General features: G+C 34.3%; 1 protein-coding gene across 1 annotated transcript; it reads left to right on the top strand.

Annotated features, from left to right (window-relative positions):
• Positions 1-3811: 3811 nt before the first annotated feature.
• On the top strand, positions 3812-6425 carry LOC126717936 (cytochrome P450 86B1-like). The gene is made up of 2 exons (XM_050419939.1): positions 3812-5256; positions 5749-6425. The coding sequence occupies exons 1-2, from the start codon at positions 3970-3972 to the stop codon at positions 6148-6150; spliced, it is 1689 nt and encodes a 562-aa protein (XP_050275896.1). The 5' UTR covers positions 3812-3969; the 3' UTR covers positions 6151-6425.
• The last annotated feature ends 11924 nt before the right edge of the window (positions 6426-18349 follow it).

Here is an 18349-nt window from a genome sequence, read left to right as displayed (position 1 = left end):
ACGTATACACAGGCATGAAACCATGCCAATGCGCCATAGTGCACCAAACAAAAAACTCTGCCAAATTTTCGCCGTGAAAATGGGGCACCTTTGTTGCCGTATTCTTATAGCGAAAACTTGGTGAGAATAGTGTTCTGTGTGCTATGACGCACTTGAGGCAAAGCGCTACTGGATTTTTGCCACGAAATAAGGCGAAATGCTACCGAATTTTCGTCATGGAAATTCAGCAACGATTCCAAACACACTAGGAAGCATCGATCAAGACCACACCCTTTCCGTAACCAAACCTCAAAGCCCAATTTAATTAAAGCCTCGAAAGCTAATGCCAATAACTCATTTTCAATTGCCAATGTTCGAAAATTAAGATTCTACCAAAACAAAAGACTGTCTACGAATAGGCGTTATGGAGTGCCTAACACCTTCCCCACACGTAACCAAATTTCTGAACTCAAAGAATCAAGATTTTTTATTCATCCGCATTAGATTAGGAAAAACGACCTTTTTCTTAACCTAGAATCGATAATAAAATCAAATAGAGTCAGGTGACCAATCACACCTTAAAAAAAACCCAATGTTGGTGGGGACTTCACTTACCTTTGGTAACCTTATTAAAATTGACTCATTTACCAGTCACACTCTAGAGGTATAACCCTCATCCACAGCACCCAAGCTCCAAAGCCTGTACACTTCAGATGCGCACAATGTGTCGCCGCAATGGGTGGTCGAATTGCCACAAGGCATTGACGCACATTACATGCAAAGTGACGGTAGGATGCAAGGTGTCCTCTCCTCTCTTTTATTTTTATTTCTATTTTTTTTTTTTTTTAAGTTTAAGTAATAAGGTTTCAACCTAAAAATAATATCTTAATAATTTTGATTAGATAATTTTGACAAAATGATGTCATTTCTTTCTCTCATTTAATTGTCATATTAGTCACAGAGACATATGAAATGATTTGTAGATCAAATTAAAATGTTTTTGACTTAAAAGGAATAGAAGGAAAACAACCACAAACTTAAGGATCAAAAGTGTAAACCAATTTTTTAATTTTTTTTATATAACTTTTAGCATTAGAGTTTCTACCTAAAAAGTATCTTAGTAATTTTGATTTTAAAAAAGAGGAATACGCTACATTTTTTTTTTTTTTTTTTTAATGTTGATTATGTTGTGAGGGGGGAAAAAGTTCTAGGTGGGAGAACCTCAGATCTTGTTCACTTAAATATGAGTAAATAATGAGATGAGATGAGATGCGAGGACTAACAAGTACAAATCTTATTCAGCAAAAAAAAAAAAAACAAGTACAAATCTTAAAACAACTGGAAAAAAGGAAGAGAGAGGTTCGGCCCATCGAGTCTGGTGATGTAGAGTATAGCTGGTAATAATGAATGGTGGATTTTGTTCACTGTTCAGCTAATCCATAGTTTTCATTTCACGGGCCACAACTCACTCAGTCCACCCCCGGTTTGAGTTCCAACAACTTCCAATAGGTTGATGGGTTTCGGTGCGGCTTTTTTTGTCAGCTGGTATAGCCTATAGACTATAGCTACCTAGATTCCATGTTTCTCGAACTATCTTTCCAGATGCTATGGGCCTGTAGCAAATTTTAAATAATAGTTTAAATACTATAGTTCCAAAAAAAAAAATAAAAAAGTTTAGTAAGGGTATTTGATTAAGAGCGTTTGAGTTGATTTTCAAGTGATGTTGCTAAATGATCATTTTGTAAATAAATTGAAAATCATGGGGCCCATTAATAAGACTAAACTCTCTCTCACTTATTCTTTTTTTTCTTTCTTTTTCTCCTACAGGCCCACTTCTTCGTCCTTCTGTTTTTTTTTTTTTTTGGTCCTTAAATAAAATAATATTCTTTTACTATACAATCATCACTTAAAAATAAAAAAAATAAAAAAGTTGAAAATACACTTTTAATCCTTACATTTTAGGTCTATTTTCATTTTATTCCCTAATTTGATTTTGCGCCTATCTTAGCCCCTGAAAACAAAAAATCATGTTCATTTTGGTTCCTACCGTCAACCCACTAACAGAAAATTTCTACATGATAAACAGAGTGCACAATTGGCATGTTAAATGCTGACGTGGCTGAGTATTTAGCTGACGTAATCATTAAACTAATATTTAAAAAAGCCACATTAGTATCTTAAAAAATACATAAAAGAAAAACACTGACGTGGTCATTAAAATAACATTGCTCAATTTATGTTCAGAATGTTGGCTGGTCTCCAAGGTTTATCTATTTTTTTATATGATTTTTTTTTTGAACAAATGGTTTTATTTTCATATATTTTTAAGTCAATACCCTAAATAATATAACTATATTTAATTTCTATTTAACCTTTTCTATACATTACACAGATTAGCGACTAGTTTAACAATATGATTGAAAAGCAACTCATAGCATGCCAGAAAGGAGACCAACCTAACCATTTATAACAAAAATGCATGATAATTACCAAGGATGGAGGGAGACTTAGACTAAGGGGGGCAATGGCCCCACCTAATTTTTAAAAAAAAAAAATATATATATATATATATATATACACATAGGCACCAATTTTAGCAATTTTATTCTATAAAATCACACTTTACCTCCCTTAACATTATCATTTGATTCTTTTAAGAGTACTACTCTAGTCACAAACTTTTCTATAACATTTTTACAAATTGTTGTGGTAGTAAAATTTTTTTGGTTTGCATCTAGGCCCTCACTTACATCACATTTTTACTTACTAATAACCACTCATCACATTAATAATTTGTAAAAAAGTTTGTAATTCTAGCATTTTCCTCCTTTTGAAGGTCACATTTAAAATCTAAAGCAAAATAAATAAGCCCAAAAATATTATTCAATAACAAAAATTACCAATAGTAAAACTAAAAACAATTAAACTCAATCCAACCATTTTTACCAAAAACAAACAACCTGACCCTTTAAAAACTTTTAAACAAAATAATTTTGTCCACACACACACACACGCACAAAAACCATTAGCTGTTAAGCAACTGAGTCGGAAGTTGGAGCTACTGCAACCAATCAACAACAAAGCTGCACCCAAGTCTTGGCTCCGTCCCTGGTAATTACAATTATAAGAATTTGATTTGATTTGATTTGATTTAAGAAGATTCTTTTAATAAATTTGATTGGGGTTGTTAAGCAATAGCACAAATTTTGGTGCTTCCACACGTCAACCTGAAATTTATTTATTAAGGAACCGAGGGGTAATTAAGGTTAGAGAGATATCATGTCCACAACATTTTCACAACAAATCAGTGGTTGTTAGTTGTTATTAGTTCAAATTTGAATCTAATAATAAAATTACTTTTTTGTCCCAATAATAACAACCAGTAATAATTTATCACTTAGGATTTATTGTTAAAATATTATGAAAATATTATGGACACATCATTTCTCTTTAAGGGTTTGAAGTTTGCCAACACAACACAAGCGTAAATAAAGCCCAGGTTTCAGCTGCCCAGGCTACGTATTGTGATGGGTTGGTCGCCCTAATACCACCCATAGTTTTAGCTATTAGTTATTATAATAATAATAATAATAATATAAAAGGTGGATCTGGAAACTTAGGAAAATTAAAGTGTTTGAATATAGGTAATCGGCCGTACCCACTTTCTATCCTCCAGAATAAATAAACTCATTCCTTCAAAGGGCTTTTAGACCTATCTTATTCTATATGTAACTTTAAATTTGACACTCAAGCGAAAATTGCAACCAACGTTCGCAATTTATACAAGGAATTTCCCATAAAGCAAAACCCCTTGCTTAAGAAGCAACCATATGATTGGTTTAGTAGTCGTAACATAAAAGAACCACATCAATTAATTTCAGCTCACCAAATCATAACGCCATTGCTTATAAACATGCACGCCAAGAAACACAAGGATCACCCCCATATAACACGTGATCATCACCGCCCCCCAAACTAACAAATAAGCGCATGCAATCTCACATTTCTTCTAACTATCATCCCAACACCATGATCAACCCTACCAATCTCTCCTCCTTCTCCGCCTCTGATGAACTTGCCACCGGAAACTTCGTTTCCCGACGCCTCTTTTTCTTGAAACATATCCAAATTATAGAGCTTTTCATTGCTCTTTTTGTTTTCATAGCCATTCATTCCCTAAGGCAAAAGAAGCATCATGGCCTACCTGTTTGGCCAGTCCTAGGAATGTTACCTTCCTTGGTGAGTGGCCTTCGAGACAATATGTATGACTGGATGTCCGACATTGTTATCAATCAAAACGGAACATTTCTGTTCAAAGGCCCTTCATTTAGTAGTCTCAACTGTGTTGTCACCTCGGACCCTCGTAACATAGAGCATCTTCTCAAGACCAAGTTCCCCAATTTCCCTAAAGGACCATTCTTTCGAGACACTGTTCGTGATCTTCTTGGTAACGGGATATTTAGTGCTGACGATGAAACTTGGCAACGACAAAGGAAGACAGCAAGCATTGAATTCCACTCAGCTAAGTTCAGGCAATTGACGACCGAGTCATTGCTTGAACTTGTTCACTCTAGACTCCTTCCTGTGTTAGAGAATTCAATCAAACAGTCCCTTACTATTGATCTCCAAGACATTTTATTACGGCTAACTTTTGATAATGTCTGCATGATAGCATTTGGGGTTGATCCTGGTTGTTTACGCCCCGGTTTGCCTGAAATACCATTTGCTAAAGCCTTTGAGGATGCAACAGAAGCCACGGTGCTACGTTTTGTGACACCGACATGTATATGGAAGATCATGAGATATTTCAACTTGGGGATGGAGAAGAAGCTTAAGAATTCAATAAAAGAAGTAGATGAGTTTGCTGACGATGTGATTCGGACAAGAAAGAAGGAGCTCTCTTTGCAATTTGACAATAATATGTCGAAGAAAAGGTCCGACCTCCTGACAGTGTTTATGGGGCTGAAAGATGAGGATGGACACCCCTTTTCGGACAGGTTCTTGAGGGATATTTGTGTGAACTTTATACTTGCTGGGAGAGACACTTCTTCGGTGGCATTGAGCTGGTTTTTCTGGCTGCTTCATCACAATCCGATGGTGGAGGAAAGAATTCTTGAAGAGATATGTGGGATCGTGAGTGAAAGAGAGGAAGTAAAAAAAGGAGAGTACCAAAGTGTGATCTTCCAACCAGAGGAGATAAAGAAGATGGATTATTTACAGGCTGCTCTATCCGATGCTCTCAGGTTATATCCTTCAGTGCCAGTAGATCACAAAGAGGTAACTATCTTATTGAGAAAAAAAATTTATTTTCTTTTAATGCAATAATTATTTTTTTACCCTTTTTCTTTATTATAAATTGATAGTTGGTAGCATCATGTTACTTTTTTAAGCATGCAGAATTGAAAAGCGCGCATTTTTTTTTTAAATGAATTTATTTTATAGCTTTGATTTAAGATATTTAAAATTTTAAATTACATGATATTTTATAGGCTTAAAAATCTTATTTATAAATTGAATATTATCCATTAACAAGTTAATATATATATTTTATGAGAAACTACAAGGACTATATTGGATAATAAATAGACTCATGTATTGAGTACAAGCAACTTCTTTTAGGCAGTCAACAACTAGTTGCTTGTACTCGGAACCGGTCACCAAACACATATACAGTTACTTTGTTAGGATACGTAGAAGTTTCTGTAATTGGTTCCTTGGTTGAATTCAAAGAAATAGCATTCTTATTTATATATATATGTCAACGTATAGGTTGTTGAAGATGACATATTTCCAGATGGGACAATATTGAAGAAAGGAACAAAAGTGATCTATGCAATATATGCAATGGGTAGAATGGAAGGCATATGGGGAAAGGACTGTAGGGAGTTTAAGCCAGAGAGATGGCTAAGAGATGGGAGGTTCATCAGTGAGTCTGCCTACAAGTTTACAGCCTTCAATGGTGGCCCTCGCCTTTGCTTGGGAAAAGATTTTGCTTACTATCAAATGAAATTCGTTGCTGCCTCTGTCATTTACCGCTATCATGTTAAAGTGGTGGAGAATCATCCTGTGGAACCAAAGCTAGCATTAACTATGTACATGAAGCATGGATTGAAGGTCATTCTTTCTGGGCGTGATGAGTCCGAGATTCAAAAGTACCTCAAGACTAATTAAATAATGGCTTTTTCTTGTGTTGTTGCTATTGTACTATATATATATATATATATATATATATTTATATTTATATTTATTTATTTATATATATATATATATATATCACACACGAAAACGATTGAAGAATCTCATAGAAGGTTGGACTTGGTTGTATACTTTCCTTAAATTAAGAAACCACATTTGAATAAAGGAGTACTTAATGCCGAATGTGTTACTTGGATATTGTTCATAATTTGAAAATTAAGTGTGATTGTATATCTACATTTTCACTTGGACTCTTGGGCGTTGTAGTATATATTATCTATATTTTTCTCATTTCTCTAAAACTACACTGTACCATGTGATGGATGATTACGACGTCATTCTTGCCATAAATTTTCAGAAACACAAAACTTCTAGATACGAATTAGCATTACCTTACCAATAATGACTAGTTTTTGCTATCTCTTAAATATTGTTGATGTCCTTTATTTATTGTTCTTTTTTGGTGCTGAGATATGAAAAACAGGAAAAGTGAAGGGCTTGTTTGGTTAGTAATTTGTTATCACTTAATTTTCATCACTCAATTTTCATTACTCAAAATTGAGTGTGTTGCACACTTACATAGTTGCATTTTTAAAACTGAAAACATGATTTAAAGTCACGTTTTCAGTTTATAAAAAACTAAGGGTTTGTTTGATAGCAGATTTCAAGTATTGTTATTTAAAATTATGTAAAAACTGTGGTTTAAAAAGTATTGTAAAAACACATGTTTAAACACATATTCAAATAACATATTTTAAAATATTAAAAAAAAATTATTATGTATTTGGTATGCGTATATGTTTTTTTTTTTTTTTTTAAGTTAAAAAGTAAAAGTATTATTATTTTATTTGAAGAGAAAGAAAGTTCCCTCATGTGGTCTAATCAGATGGGACCTACAATTTTTAACATATTTACATATTTGTCATTCTTATTGAGTCATTCTTATATAATTTAAATACTATTGATAGTCATTTTCATATTTTGTTGACTCTTTAAAAAGCCTTGTAAGAATATTATTAAGTAAAAAATGTAAACTATCCATGTTTTTTTTTTATTATTACCTCTAAATTTTTGTAATTATGAAGCACTTTTTTTCTACGATTCATTTATTCTAAACTCTTTGGTTTATGTATTCAATAATTCACTTGGATGAATATTTTTGATATAGTCTCACATTTGATTCTAAATTTAGGAAATAAAACTCTCTCTAAAAATAAATAATTTAGGACACATGGCACAAAATTGGATTCTAATTTGAAATTCTAATTGGATTTTCTCTGAGTTTTTCCTATTAATATATTTATATATATATATATATATATGTTAGGATTAGTGTCCTTAAATCCTATTATATGATACTATGTACGACATTATATATGACTTAATGTTGTGATTAATAAAGTTGTTTTATTATTATCTAAAATAATGGTAACATAAATATTTGAACATTATAATATAGTCCATGAGATGCACAGAATGTGATTTAGTCATAAAAGATATAAATCACAAGTTCTTTTAAAATTCAGAATTTTAGTTCGTAGTCGATGATGAAATTAGGCATTTCATCTACGAAGACTATAATATATCAACTAAGATGATTTGTCTTGATCATGGAAGTGGAGACTTCTAGTTGATATGTTAATATGTTTTAAGAGTTAAGACATATTGAACTGGACCAATGTGAGATTTATTATTCTCCTAACGACTATCAAATGAATAATAAATCTCACGATTTCTATTTACATGAACTCTTAATCCTGAGAGAATAATGGACCTGATCATGAAGTGTAGATTGCTTTAATATATTTAGGAATGAGATTTAAAATCACGATCAAAATCTCAATATGTTGGGCAGCCACATTTAGTGTTGATGGAACATATATTCTCAACATGGAATTCATAATTTTTTAACAGAGATATAAAATATTCTCTTAAAATAAGTTTAATGGGTTTGGTTATTCAGAATGTTAAGCCTAACTACTTTAGTAAGAAGTTACTAAAATATATATTTATGAAATTGGATTTCATAAATATATGATGAATAACTTAAAGGACTGAACCGAGTACTCAAGAATTAAGATATAGTAATTTTCAAAATGGCAGTCAACATTCAAGACTTTGTATTACTACGAATATTTTATGAAGGAGTTGCATGTATAATAAAGTTTTAGGATATAATTTATTATTAAGGCCTAAAATGCAATTATATTTATATTGTAGTATTAAATATAATTAATGGTAACTTTGGACTTGTCAAGAGTTGACAGAAAAGCCCAAGGCCAATTGGAGTTAGAGTTTTATTTGTTTCCTTTTGGTCTCACTCCAAGCCACATACTAAAGCCCAATTGGAATGGCCCAAAAAGCTAACCCAATTAAATAATTAGTTATAAGGAGAGAAACACATAGAATTTTGTAAGAGAATGAAATGGTTTTTATGTGAGTGTTAGACACTCTTTTATTCTCCCTTAAACATACATATATAAACTGATTGAGAGACCACACTTCTTGGTCACAAGTGGAATTGGAGAGAAGATTAAAGGTATTCCCAAGTACTTCTAATTTTTGGTTTTTGAATTTCACTGCACCAAGGTACACTCTTTTGTTCTTATATTCTGAAATTTACATAGTACATGTTATCAATTACGAATAAAGTAGATCCATTAATTTTCCACTACATATATTTTGTATATGATACAAACATGTATTTATCAAACAATATATATATATATAGATATAGATATGTGACTAAATTTTTTTTTTTTCAATTTTTCTTGAAATAATGATATAATACTATATTTTTTATGTTTATTTTTAGTGGATCTTTTTATATCAATGATACAATACTCCTAAAGGTTTCAAAAAAAAAATACTCCTAAAAATTATTCATATCTATTATAAGATATTAAAATTTAGTATAAGAAAGCAAAATAACAAAACAAGCATTAAATTACAAAATTAAGCTCAATTTGTAAAGCCTTTGATAGTTGAATAAGAGATTTAAAATTCACTCCCCACCTACACCAATAACCGATTGGTGTTTTGATCTAATGATAAAGAGTTATCATTAAGAGCGAAGACTATATAGATTGGAACTCTCTAAAAAAAAATTTACATAATCAAAGACTTGTAATAGGTCTAAAGAAAATAAAAGCTGAATATCATTGCCAATTACCAAAGCAACCATAACGTTGAAACTTGAAAGAAAGAAACGAAATTTCAAGAGAAGATCAAACGTATTTTCATCAAATTCCTATGGATTATAAGACTATAAACATAATTTTATCAAATCCATAAGTTTTTTTTTACTATTACGTCATTTTATTTTTGGCTAATAAATGAATTCTAACTGATTTCAACAAAAATTTCCCACCTAAGAATTAAGATGGTGACAAAAAATAATTAAAAAAAAAAAAGTCAACTTCCGTTTTGAAAATATATTTCTAGCTACTATTATTACATACACGCAAGTTGGACAAACCAACCACAAGCTACCAAAACAGCATCCTACTGTATATGAGCAAGTTGGACAAACCACCCCAACCTCCATATGCTACCAAAGCAGCTTCCACATTAAGAAATGTTCGGCACCAATAGGACCTTTCACTTGCATAGAAATTATGAATAAATCTAAGTACACAACCTGTTCCAGATTTTTTTTTTTCATAATTTGTGGAAGAGTTGGATCTGTGTGAAGATGATGGGCCACTCACAATAACTTACCATCTAAAGAAGTTGTGGAACAAATTGGTCCATGGTTAAGCTGCAAAAATTATATATTATAATTAATATGATATCTAATTAAAAAATTATTAAAAAATTTATATATTCATTAAAACAAAAGTTTTAAGCCTGAGGTCATAACCAAGTTTATTGTCAAATTATGTCTCTCTTTTTATAAGTGATAACTTGAAAAACTTGTCTTAAAAAAGAGTTTAACTAAAATTGTCAATATTTAAATCAATATGGAATCTAATTAAAATATTATTATAAAGTATATATAATAAAATATCTAAAATATTAAGTTCAATTATTGACGCTTCACGACTGCTCGACCACCCATCACGACGACGCTCCTGCATTTTTGTCTCTCGGTTTGTGTGAGAATGATATGGAGGTGTGTCATACCTCAGGTGTGTGACTGGAATCTGAGTGGATTTTAAGAAAATTACCAAGGGTAACTGAAATTGCCACCAATCATTGAGTTTTTCTAGGTGTGATTGGTCACCTGACTCTATTTGATTTTATTACCGATCCTAGGCTAAAAAAAAATGTTGTTTTTCCTAATCTAATATGAATGAATAAAAAATCTTGATTCTTGAGTTCGAAAATCTGGTTACATGTGGGGAAGGTGTTAGGCACCCCACAACGTCTACCCATGGAATGGATAGTCCTTTATTTTATAAAATCATAATTTTTAGACAATGGCAATTGAAAACAAGCTATTGGCATTAGCTTACAGGGCTTTAAATGTGTTGGGCTTTAAGGTTTGATTTTTGGAATGGGCATGGTCCTGGTCGATGCTTTCTTAGTGCGTTTGGAAACAGTGCTGGTAAAAATTTGGCAACATTTTGCCTCGGGTGCATCATAGCACACAAAACACTATTCTCATCAAGCTTTCACTGTGAGAATACGGCAGTGGGGATGCCCCACTTTCACGGCGAAAATCTGACAGAGTTTCGCGTTTGGTGTGCTATGGCGCACCGGCAAGGTTTTGCATTTATGTATACGACGTGTATTGACATGCTCATACCGAGACAAGCCGAAGCCCCCCTAATGTATCAAGTGTGTTGATGCATGTTGCATACACAAGAAAATCAGTGTCACTAGGTGACATGGATCGGGACAATCACACTGCGATGATCATGAACACAATATAGCATGAATATACACCTACAGCAATCACCTTGAGCACATACCCACACTACAAGGTCAAAAGCTCTCATGACTAGAAAAGGTCACTCACGTAGCCACGAGAGTCCATCATACAAAGTGCACAATCACCTATATACAAGCAGATATAGATATACATACATCATGCACAATGCTATCAAGAAAGTAAATCAAACATTGCAAACATTCCAAGGGTATGGCTTAGTAAGGTATAGGAAATGTAAAACAGACATTGTCATACCCAGGGAACGTGGCCTAAGCAAAGAGCAAGAAAAGTAAAAGGGATACATGGAGGGGGACCCTAATACATGCTCTAGAAAAGAGGCTTATAGAGAGAGAGAAAAAGGAAACCACTCAAGAGGGGCTAGGCCCCCTAATCTACTGAACATTGCCCTTTGGGGGCCTGCATCCTCTTACTTGCATCCTTGCCCTTTTTACTTGCACCTAGGAGGTCGTACCCTTGCTTCAAGCATCCAAGCTCCATGTGCATACATGCACTAAACAATAAAACAAAACAGCAGACAAGCAAAGGAAGAGAAAGAAGGAAAGCATGCTAAAAGACAAGCTAGCTAAAGATGCCAAACGGGGACAAACAAACATGCAAAGCACATGAAGAGGCAAACAAACATGTTATCAAACAAAAAATGGGGCTGTCCTAGGAGGACAAATTTAGGTTTGGGTCAAGTGTCCATAGTTCCATTGGATTGGAGTCTGGACGATGCATAGACTTATGCTTGAATATGTAGCCAAGTGTGGAAAGATACATAAAAGTGAAGAAAGCCAAATAGGTGCCACAAAGCAAGCATATCAACATCAAGAGAAAGATGTGTATCGAGCACACGAACACCACGGAGGTGTATCTCACAACTGGTTACATCCAAACAAGCCCTACGAGGGACAAATGCAACCACACAAAGCAAGTGGCCCTAAGGACCGACAAGCACAAGTCCACGGAGGGCATAAAGTATGGCAAAGCCTAGATCTAGACGGGCAAACATGGAAATAAAGTATAGAAGCAAACAAACATACATAGACATGCATAAAGGAAATGATCAAAACCCTTTGATATAGGCCTAGGTGTATGGATGTGGGCCTAGACCACAGGATCTAGATCTACACCCCACCAAAAGGGCCAAAACACAAGAAGAAGATGATAACAAAGGATAGAAAGGCTTTAGAAGCACATGGCATAGCAACCAACATGTAGATCTAGACACACGAACATAGCACGGAGCACATAAAGATATAGAAGATATAAATCACTCAAGCATAGCACATGATTAAATCATCCAAAGGTAAGCATGGAGCTATAAGCATGAACATCAAACAAGTTGCAAAGCAAATATCTTAAATGAAGACAAGCAAAAAGTGTGGATTTAAAGATGATTAAAAGACCCTGGAAGTTGTTTGAATGCTTTCAAACAACTTCCAAACGGTTTGGGAGCCTCTTTGTAATTTTTTTAAAGATGGAGGGCTTTATTGCAATTTTGAAAAGATTTGGGGCCAAAATGTAATTTTAGGTAATTTTGGGTCAAAATGTAATTTTGTGGAATTCGGCTCAAAATATGGATATTGGAAAGTTCCAGATCAAAAAGCAATTTTTGAGGAAGACTGGGGTCAAAATATGATTTTGAGAATTTTTGGTATTAAAACAAGATTTTGGGAATTTTTGGGATTTAAATATAAATATGGGAAGAAATACAAATATGAGGAAAAGGAGTAAAATGCAAACATGACCGAAAAATATGAATGTGCAAATATAGAAAAAGAGATGGCATTTTATTAATTTATGGAAAACAAGCGTGAACTCTTTTATTTAAAAGGTGGGCTGAAAATGTTTAAAACATGAAATGGATTCAAAACCAAAGGTGGACTAGGGCTAAATGCTAAACACAAACAAAAATTGGGTCAAAGTTCAAGAGACCAATAGGCCTAAGGAGCTTCAGGTTAAACTAACCCAACCGGGCCTAGGCTAAGGGCCAAAGGTTCAAATTTAGGCTTTATGGGATGTGGACCCAAGAATTGCTGGACTAGTTTGTGAAATGGCACTAAGGCCACTCACAGATTGGGCTTGAGGCCCTAGGCTTAGGTTTGAACCAAATAGGGAGCTGACCAGACAGATCGAGTAACAAAGTCTAACCCGTTCATTAAATTTCCCTAAACCCTAGCCATACATCTCATTTCTCTAGAACTAGGGGTGTCAATTCGTGTTCGCAGGTCGGGTTCGTGTCGTGTTGAGCCATAAATACTCTGCTATATGAGTTGACCCGAACCCGACCTGTTTAATAAACGTGTCAAGAATCCTCAACCCTAACCTGACTCGTTTATTAAACAGGTTGACCCAACCCGACACGTTTAACCTGTTTAATTAATAAGTCATATAAAAGTTAATACAAATAACCCATTTAATAACCTGTTTGATTAATAGGTCATATATGACCTAAATAATCTATTATAAATTTTTATATATCTAAAATTAAAATACAATTACGGCCATAAATATAGTAATAAATATATAATTACAACAAAAAAATTAAGCAATAATAACAAAATTTAATACCTTTATTATTTAAACGGGTCAAACAGGTCAGACGGGTTCACATGTGTGAACTCGAACACGACCTATTTATTAAACGGGTCAGCCGTGTCGACCCGAATATGACCCGAACCTATTTAGCCTCGACCCATGACCTGTTTATAAACAAGTTAGTCGTGTCGGGTTCACGGGTCGTGTCAGATTTTGCCACCCCTATCTAGAACCTTCTCTCTCTCTGATCTTTGCTCTCACTACCGAGCCTCCATCTTTGAAACTCTCTCAACAGACCTCTATGGCCGAGCCACTCAAGCACATCACTTCAAGATTAGCGCAACCACCACCGGTGACAACTTGCTCCTCACCAAAGCTCTAACCGAGCTCTCTATCTCTCACTCTAGGCTTGAGCTCTCCCTAATCTCTGAAGCTCTCTCAACATACCTCTATGTCTAACCTCTGAGGTCCATCCATCTCAAATCATCAACCACCACCACTCCATGGTATTTCATCCCTAGATTCTCACTCTCTCTCTTTCTAAACCAAAGTTCAAACCCGATCCGAGCCTATCTCTCTGGACTTCGATTTCAATGGTGCCAAGGAAACGAAGCTTCCAAGCTCCACCATGACAAACAGCAAGCACCACCACGACGGTGGCCTATCATCTCAGTCTAAAGCGATGACCCAAACTGAGCTCTCTTCTAAACCTGAACCAAAGTCTCAGAGTCTCTTCTACTTTTAAACCCAGCAACCACTCTCCGATCTACAAGCTAAGAGCGCCTTGAATGGCGTGTGAACCACAAGAAGTTGATGTGGAGGTGAAGGGCCTCAATGATCTGCCAAGAACTAAGACCATGGTAGTGTGTGGACTCACACGTGGTGGCGCATGAACAAGTGTGTGCAAAACAAAGGGTAAGAGCTTGATTTATGTGTTTGTGTGCTTAGTGTTGTGAGGCATTGTAAACATGTAAAAGTGTGAGAATGTGTGTGTGTGTGTGTGTGAAGCAAAGAGTCACAGCATGTATGTGTGGAGTAAGACAAAGAGATGCTATGAAAGGAAAGAGATAGAGAAAAGGGAGGGGGTTTTGGGTTTACCCGTTGATGTATTTGTGAGAGACGTGTCCATCAAAAAAAGATATTCAAGTAACTTTTAAATCACCTCTCTTTTTTGGGTAAGTGGTATGAAGTCGTTACTTATTTTTCTTTATACCAAAAGAAATACTAATTACAAAATACATGGCTGAATTGTTCCATTCATTGATTGAATAAAAGAAATTACATATCTTAGAAAATTGGAAAGTTATATAGCTTTGGGTCCTAGTTACAATCTATCAAAAATACATGGCTTGTTGTCCTAGTTACATTCTACCCAAAAATAAACAAAGACAAGGCTAGATTTACTAAACCAAAAAACCCTAAATCTAGAGGCTACGTTATGGAATGGGAAGATGTTAGGCACCCATTCTGCCCAGACAAAGTCTGGTCTTTTAGACACTTGTGACCAATGTACTATGTTATTCATGTCATGAATGATATGTTGAACATGTTAATAAATCAAATCACACAAATTTATTTATGAAGGAGATCTCTTCTTTTATTTAAAGAAATTCAAATCTATTTTGGTGATTAAGAAAATTGATTTTGGTTTGTAAAAAAAATTAGATATGTTTTTATATGTGCAAAAAAAATAGTTTTTGAAGAGAAAATTCAGATCTATTTTTATTTAGTAAATTTTTTTTATATAACAGAAAAATCAAATTTGTTTTTTAAGAGATAAAAAAATGGTTTTTAGTTTTGTAAAAGATCAGATTTGTTTTGATGATGATAAAAATTGGTTTTTTATATAACAGAAAAATTAAATCTATTTTTATTTTTGAAAAAAAGCATATTTGTTATGAAGATGATCTCATTCACAAAATAATTTCATGTTACATGACTCAAACAAAACAAACAACAAAACAACAATTCATGATCTCTTTCTTTCTTTGAAAAAATTTGTGTGCATTAAAAAAATCAGATTTGCAGCTTAAGAAAAATACAAATCAATTTTGATGTGAGAAAAATTTAGATCTGCATCTAAGGAAGATGCAGATCCTTTTTATTTTGAAGAAAAATTCAAATCTACATCTAAGAAAGAGGTAGATCCGTTTTATTTTGAAAAACTCAAATCTACATCTAAGAAAGATGTAGATCCGTTTTATTTGAAGAAAAATCCAGATCTGCATCTAAGAATGAAAGTTCAAAAACGTGTACAAAACACCTTTGAACGTTTAGACCCCCAAAATACAACTTAACCAATTCAAGCAATATGTCAAACAACTAGTGTGCGGAAACTTAACACATGCTATAATATGAAATTGGTTATAAACTATCTAAGCCATAACAAAATAAAATCTACAGCAGATAATTAAAAGGCAAAGATAGAGAGGAAGGAAGATGCAAACACAAAGACAACACGCGATGTCTTATCGAAGAGGAAACCGAAGTCCTCGGCGAAAAACCTCTCCGCCGCCCTCCAAGCGGTAATCAATCCACTAGAAAATACAATTGGGATACAAGGACAGCAATAGACCCTCTAAGCCTAATCTACCCAGTGCACCTAAGCCCTCCAAGCTTCTTACTCCAACGAGGTTGCGCCGAACCTTTTTCTTTTCTAGCTTCCCGGATTCCGCTACTAGACCGTAGCATCAACCAATGAAGATTGGTTCCTTCCTAACTGCTTCCCAGAAATCCAAACAACTGTCTCACAGTGATGATGATGGTGAGAACCAGGTTTGGTATAATGCCTCTCAAGGATTTGACAATGGAGAGGAAGAGAGTTGAGGAATTTGAAGAGACTCTAAGGTATAGATTGTGGGTGAAACAATCTGGTTTTTCTTTAGGATTTCTCTCTCAAAATTCTCTCTGGAAACCCTCTTTCAATCGTGGGTAAAAGGGGTATTTATACTGGAGTGGGAGAGGAATGTGAAACGTCAGGTTTTACAAAACAGGGGTGGCTCGCGGCTTGACCTCGCGGCTTGACTAAGTCGCGAGATCCAGTCGCGAGTTAACCGTATGGCCAGTTGTCCTGTTTTGTCCTGTAGTGCTCCAGCTAGCATGACTGTTCATCTTCCAACATGCTTGGCACGTGTGCTGCTTCTAGCGGCTTGCAGCCGCAAGTCACCCGTGAGTCCCAGCCGCGAGTCTCTGTTTTCTTGCACACTCTTGAGCAATCTTCACTCTATCTCACTCACTACCCTTACAACAAGCCCACCTAAATACAGGGTTACTAAATGCTGAATTACAAGCAAATTTGGCACGGAATAAAGCCAATTAGATGGTTGAATAAATTCAACCTTATAAAGAAGATGCAAATCCTTTTTATTTGAAGAAAAATTTAGATCTGCATTCTGTTTTATTTGAAAATAAATAGTTGACTACATGCATATCGTTAAAATTAAGAAACAGATTATGTCAACAATAAAGAAATCAAGAACATGTTTTCATGAACTAAATTAACATGATAAAATATGAATATCTAAAACAATTAAATATGCATCACTATGATAAAGACAAGCATAAAAACAAAAGGGTTTAGAAAACAACCTCTTGCATGAGCACTCTTTTACTTGAGAGGATGTTTTAGGGTTCAAAGAAACTTATTAAGTTATCTTTGAAACCTAAAAACCCTAGCTTCAACAAAAAATCAAAAAGGAGATCAGAAAATATGAGCTGTGGGAGCCAAAAATGTGTGCCTCTCAAAGTGTAGAAAAAAAATGTGCTGAATTTGAGGTTCAGTCTCTATTTATAAAGGCCAGAAGACTCTAAAAAAATAGGTATGGACAATTAGGATTTGAATCCAGCCACATCCTTTTGTGAAAAGGGTGTGCCTTATCGTCACCCAAAGGCCGTTGGGCCAAAGCCCACATGATGGCAATTCGGCACTCCAAAAGTGTCAAATTGGCTCTTGGAGGCCAAACGCACTTTCGTGTTCGAGTGCCACTTGGTCTTTCCTTCTAGGGTTTTTTGGCCAATCCTTGTACCTAGACTTGTTTTCATCCTCTGTCTATGATTTTTATCTCTTTTTGGATAATTCAAACTTTTTTAAGAACAATTATCTTGTAGATATATCCCTTAAAATAAATCTTGATAAAGTTCAGATTATCCACAATTTTATTATTATTTAATCATCCCTTTTATTTCCATGCATGCATCCCTATTTTGAACACTGGTTGTCAACCATCACAAAATTATTTAATTAATTTTAATTGTTCAGCCAATCAGAATTAATTTAAATTAATCGTGTGTGGCCGACTCTACCTTGACACAATGCATATGGACCGTGTGAACCTGATCGTGCGATATCTTTTGATCCGATGGTTCAATTTAGAAACTGGAAACACCGTTGCGACCATTAAAGTCTCAAGATCATTTTTATGATATGCAATAAATGAATTAATGCATACAATGCAGGAATAGATTGATGCATGTGATGCAAGAACAAAATGATGCAAGTGATGCAAGAATGATTTTTTTTTTTTTTTTGTACATGGATGGTCACTCCAGTCATCTTTCTTGATTAAATCATGAGTGCAAAATCGAGTGTCTACAGTATTCTCCACTTTTCCTTTTTGCTCTTCTTTTTGCTTTGATGCTTTTAGGTTATTGTTGTTGTTTTTTTTTTATTCTGATCTTGTGCTTATGGATGCCTCCGTTGGGGTTGAGGGTTTAGCTACAAAGAAAACACAATAAACAAGTTAGATTCAAACTAAAGCA

The sequence above is a fragment of the Quercus robur genome, chromosome 3 (genome assembly GCF_932294415.1).
Source record: "Quercus robur chromosome 3, dhQueRobu3.1, whole genome shotgun sequence".
NCBI lineage: Eukaryota > Viridiplantae > Streptophyta > Magnoliopsida > Fagales > Fagaceae > Quercus > Quercus robur.
The sequence above is the reverse complement of the archived record's forward strand: the minus strand, read 5'-3'. Positions and strand labels throughout refer to the sequence as shown.